General features: G+C 42.9%; 1 protein-coding gene across 1 annotated transcript in view; it reads right to left on the bottom strand.

The window, feature by feature from the left end:
* Positions 1 to 187: 187 nt before the first annotated feature.
* aldh9a1a.1 (aldehyde dehydrogenase 9 family, member A1a, tandem duplicate 1) overlaps positions 188 to 5,345 on the bottom strand; it is a 43,976-nt gene continuing 38,818 nt past the window's right edge. Inside the window, exons 8-11 of the mRNA XM_063063811.1 lie at positions 4,834 to 4,921; positions 2,721 to 2,862; positions 711 to 823; positions 188 to 623 (exon numbers count right to left, since the gene is read on the bottom strand). Of these exons, the coding sequence (XP_062919881.1) occupies positions 529 to 623; positions 711 to 823; positions 2,721 to 2,862; positions 4,834 to 4,921 (438 nt within the window). The 3' untranslated portion in view covers positions 188 to 528. The remainder of the gene's footprint in view (positions 624 to 710; positions 824 to 2,720; positions 2,863 to 4,833; positions 4,922 to 5,345) is intronic.

Genomic DNA, 5,345 nt, shown 5'->3' with positions numbered 1-5,345 from the left:
TATTAATTGCTCAGTATGAGACCAGCTTTCTGGATTCTCGTCCAAGAGCTTAACCCCGTGCTCTTAACTTCCTTGCCTTGTATGGTGTAATGCTGCCAGAGGCTGGTCAAAGGGGAAGGGGCAGTAAGGCATAAATTAGTGACAGCCAACTGAACTAGTTCCCTCTGCTTTCAATAACCTAATTCAGAAACAATTAATTCACCATTTTATTCAAATTAGTTACACAATTGTCTTTAATTTCTTAGTACAGGTTCTCCCAGTTTCCAGACCTGAGAGAACGGTTTACAACGCTACCAGTTAAAATCCATAAAAATGGATTAATTAATCTTAAAGAAATTTTCAGTAAATGTTGCAGGAAGCAAAATTTTAGTGGATCCAAACAATAAACTGAACAAAACTCAGTTTGAACTATTTAACTGCAAAACAGCACAGCTGAAATGTCATTCAGTAATTAACTTTTCATTAGCTTGAATTGTTTTATACCATTAGAAACAGATTGAATTTAGGAAGAGACAAGAACGTGGCAGTTTAGAATGGACATTCCAGATCTCCCATTTCCACATACACACTCTTCAGCTGTGTATAATATTCCACTGCTGCCATTCCATTCTCCTTCCCGAATCCTGCAATGAGAATTGGAATCACCTTTCAGTTGGCCACAAGTCTGTTTTGTAAACAAGTGTTTCCAGAAAAGCAAAAATGCTCCATACCTGACATTTTGTATCCTCCAAAAGGCATCTCAATTGGGCTAACATTGTAGTTGTTTATGAAACATGTTCCTGCCTCCAGAGCAGCTGCCATTCGATGAGCGCGAGTCAAATCTCTGTGGGAAAACAGGTTCGGCTGCAAGAAGTCTCAATACAATTGAACATGTTCGCACCCTCCCACCACTGCCCAATCAAATGCAAAATAACCTTACAATTCCTTAACACGAGGAAATCTGCAGATGCTGGAATTTGAAACAACACATGAAAGTTGCTGGTGAACACAGCAGGCCAGGCAGCATCTCCAGGAAGAGGTACAGTCGACGTTTGGGGCTGAGACCCTTCGTCAGGACTAACTGAAAGAAGAGCTAATAAGAGATTTGAAAGTGGGAGGGGGAGGGGGAGATCCAAAATGATAGGAGAAGACAGGAGGGGGAGGGATAGGGCCAAGAGCTGGACAGTTGATTGGCAAAAGGGATATGAGAGCATCATGGGACAGGATCTTGGGTCCAGCTCTTGGCTCCAACCCTCCCCCTCCTGTCTTCTCCTTTCATTTTGGATCTCCCCCTCCCCCTTTCAAATCTCTTACTAGCTCTTCTTTCAGTTAGTCCTGATGAAGGGTCTTGGCCCGAAACGTTGACTGTATCTCTTTCTAGAGATGCTGCCTGGCCTGCTGTGTTCACTAGTAACTTTTCCTTACTTTGATAATTGTCCAGCCTATATCTTAGAGCCAAGTATACTGTAGATAGCATTCCTCCTCCTCTTCACTGTACCCTTGGGACTGTGGAAGATGTGCTACAAGGCAGCTACAGTTCTCCTTGCTTAGGCACTGAGCGTACGAGGTAGGATATATTTGGTTTTGCATGTCCAGTATCTCTAAATGGATAGTGCGAGTAGATCACCAAACACTGGGTGAGACCCAAACACAATAATCTGACCAATATATTTTACATTTGTAGTAATGATATATTCTTACAAGGCAAGGGATTCTGCAGATGCTGGAAATCCAGAGCAACACACCAAATGCTGCAGGAACTCAGCAGGTCCGGCAGAATAAACAGTTGACTTTTCAGGCTGAGACTCTTGTCGTTCCGAAATGTTGACTGCTTATTCCCTTCCATAGGTGCTGCCTGACCTAGTGCTGCTGACCTACTGAGTTCCTGGAGCATTCTGTGTGATACTCCTACAAGTGCGGACTATAATCTGAACTGATGAGGAAAAATTATGGTTTTGGTTTGGGTCAGCCATGGGCAGAAGTCGTCCCTTGGCTGGGACAGGCTGCTTAATGATAAGATAGAATGGGGCTGTTTGACTTTGCTGTAGTGATGTGTCTTCCAGAGCCAGGGTAATGGGCTGCACAAGCTGACAGTGATGGTGAACACCAAGGAGGTGTTGGGGGGGGGGGGCGGTAGACAGGCCAGGGGAACAGCCTGGGTAATCCTGGCAGTAAAGCCAAAGGGGAGCTGTATACTACAGCCACTCTCCTTCCAGTCAGAGCTCTTGGAACAGAGCCTGAGGCGCCCCAGATAAATACGACACAGGTACATACATGGGGGACACTGCAGCCAGTTATCTGAATCTTGAAGAGCTTGGGCTGAGTTTGGGTTTAATTTTATATCCAACAAAAGCTCTGCAGTGGACACCTTGCAACTCAGTAATTTCTTAAGGAAACACAGTGACAAATCACCACATTATCTTATTTTGCTGGAGTCAATAAGGTTTAATGGAATGAAGTGTTGGTACTGGTCTTATATCCCATCTGACCCAAGCTAAAATTCAACATGCTGTAAACAACACGAAGGCTCACTCTTGGAGGACTGCTAAGTAGCAGTGGGCTAATCACTTCCCTCGGTGCTATACACCAAGAATTCTGGCTGGAATGCCCTTGCCATCCCAGGGACGCATCTCCGTCCAACTCTTCCTGCCAAGGGCATTTCGGGAAAGAACAGGCAGTCTAGTTCAAAATAAACTGTTAATTGAATGATCTAAGTGTTCAAAGAAAAAGCATCTCTGTACCTGGTGAATACACCAGCTGCCAAACCAAGTTTCGTGTTATTTGCTCTCTCTATAACCTCCTCCTCAGTATGAAATGGCAGTACTGACATAACAGGTCCAAATATCTCCTCCTCGACACATGTCATGTCATCTGTACAGTCTCCTGCAAACACACGCAGATATAGGTGATGAGTGGCACAAGTTGGAGTCATTTCCCAAGTAAGTCAAAAGGTAGCTGTGTACCTTTATTTGGAGCAGGGGCTCCCAACCTGGAGTTCACTGACCTTTCGGTTAATGGTAAGGCTGCATGGCATTTAAAAAAAAAGTTGGGAACCCCGGATTTAGAGCAAGACTACAAGTTAACTGTGGAAAGACAGAACTCTTTAACTGCCAGTTTGGCACATTATGTTAATAACTCATCAAAGGGTTCACTTAAGACTCTAAATGAATCCTTTAAATTTCAGAGAGATGGTGTTTCATTTTGCAAGATGGTCATGCACAACAGACTGTTTCTAATCTCCCCATTTAACTATAGATCTTGGCCAAAGATTGAAAAATACAAACTCCTCAAACTGCTGTTCTGTTGTAATAGTAAAAGATTACCAAGCAGATAGAGGAAATGATTTAAGAACATGCTCAAGGCTTAGTAGAGGAAAATGTAACCTCCCCATTGATAGACAGACCCAGACTGCTTAAAGTGGGGAAGCAGCATTTGGGATGTTATGAAAAACTGAGTCAATGATTCAATGGCACAATGAGGTCCAGCAGAAATGGCAGGAGGGCTACACCACCTCACATGCCTCGTCACGTATCCCCACCCCAGCGCTGGATCCCATACAGACATCAGCAGTTCCACAAAACTGGAGTAGAAGCAGGTCATCCTTATTCCCAAGGTAATGTGACAAAAAAAAACAGCTTTAAAAATTAACAACCCTCTAAAGAAAACTCTTCACTGTAACCACAAATTGTTGAGCAGCTATCCCAAGCTACGTTGACCAGTTTTAGAGTCTCCTACCTGAGATGATGGCTTCTCTCTGCCTACCAGGTCAAATCCTGCAGAATCCTGTGTGTTTTAAAGACACCATCTCCAATTCACTGTAATTTATTTATTTGGTTAGCATTACAGCGTGGAGTAGACCCATTGAGCCACACCGACCCACAACCCCCAATTAACCATGGGACAATTTACAATGGCCAGTTGACCTACTCGGTATGTCCTTGGACTTGGGAAGAAACCAGAGCACCTGGGGAAAACCAACACACTCCGTGGGAGGACATACAGAAGCTCCTTACAGAATGGCATCGGAATTGAACTCTGAAATGCACTGATCTGCAATAGTATCACTCTATCGTGATGCTCATACTAACAACCTTGTCAAGGAAATTAATCATAAATTTATTCTACTTTAAGTAATAAACACACTATTCCAGCCTCACCAACTTTCTTACTCTTATATCCTGAGTCAATAAAGGCCAACATAGCATTTGCCTTCAACGTTGCCTTCTCTGCAAGTATCATGTTACATAGACGACCTCCAAGAGGACCACAACTTTGTGGTTGGGTTTTCAGCTTACGTGCCTCAGTAGCCCGGAGAGCTACGTTGGTTGGCGTCAGGGCTTTATGCTTTGGCTCTTGATAGGGTCACCCATACCAAACTGGTCAAAGGGTAGAGGCCAGACTAGAGTGCTCCCACTGGTCCTCCAGGTTCAGGAGTTCAGCTCAGGGCCAACAACCTTGACTGGCCAAACAAAACTGTTACTGAAACAGCAATGAAGAATCCTTCTACATCTGAGTGTGACAGTATCCCCGAGTCTCTGGGATCGCATAGCTGACAGTAGTGAAAACTGAGAGGAAGTTACATGAAGGAAGCCCCAAACACCACCAGAGATGGAGGACCTTCATTGCTGCCCTAAACACCAGTGGCATAACGGGAAGTAATCATAGACTAGAAAATCCAAATTCCTCTAAACTCTAATATTTAAGAGTTCTTTGCCATTTAAAAAAAATACACTCCCTATACTTATTCATATATTATGCACCTTTTTTTGTCCACTTACTTAATCTTGTTTCACTCTTATCTTACCTTTTAAGCTACATTTCAAGTATATTAATTGTAGAATTAGACTGCAATACCTAGAATACACGGCTTCATGAAATATCCATCTTTCAGCTTTGGATCATCAGGAACAAACAGGTCACCACCACACAAAACGTTTGCACCCTACAAACAAAAGTTAAGAACATATTCACGCACCAACTAGTATCATTCAAAGGTCAAGAGCAAATCCTTACAAGCATACATCACTGTTTACACACAAGAGAGTACCACAGCTTTCAAAATTTTCCCCAGGAGATGCCCTTGAACCAAAAATTTCACCGAGAGTGCACAATGCCAACAGGTTCTCTAATGTCCAGATGGATATTTAAAGAAGCAAAGTTCAAAGTAAATTTTATCAAAGTACACGTCACCATTCATTTGCTTGGGTATACTCAACAAATCTATAGAATAATAACCACAATAGAATGAAAGACCACCCAAATTGGGCATTCAGTCAGAATGCAAAGACAACAAACTGCAAATACAAAAAACATAGAAACATAGAAAACCTACAGCACAGTACAGGCCCTTTGACCCACAATGCTGT

This window comes from Mobula hypostoma, chromosome 12 (genome assembly GCF_963921235.1).
Source record: "Mobula hypostoma chromosome 12, sMobHyp1.1, whole genome shotgun sequence".
In the NCBI taxonomy this organism is placed as follows: Eukaryota; Metazoa; Chordata; class Chondrichthyes; order Myliobatiformes; family Myliobatidae; genus Mobula; species Mobula hypostoma.
This window is presented reverse-complemented; position numbering and strand designations above follow the sequence as displayed.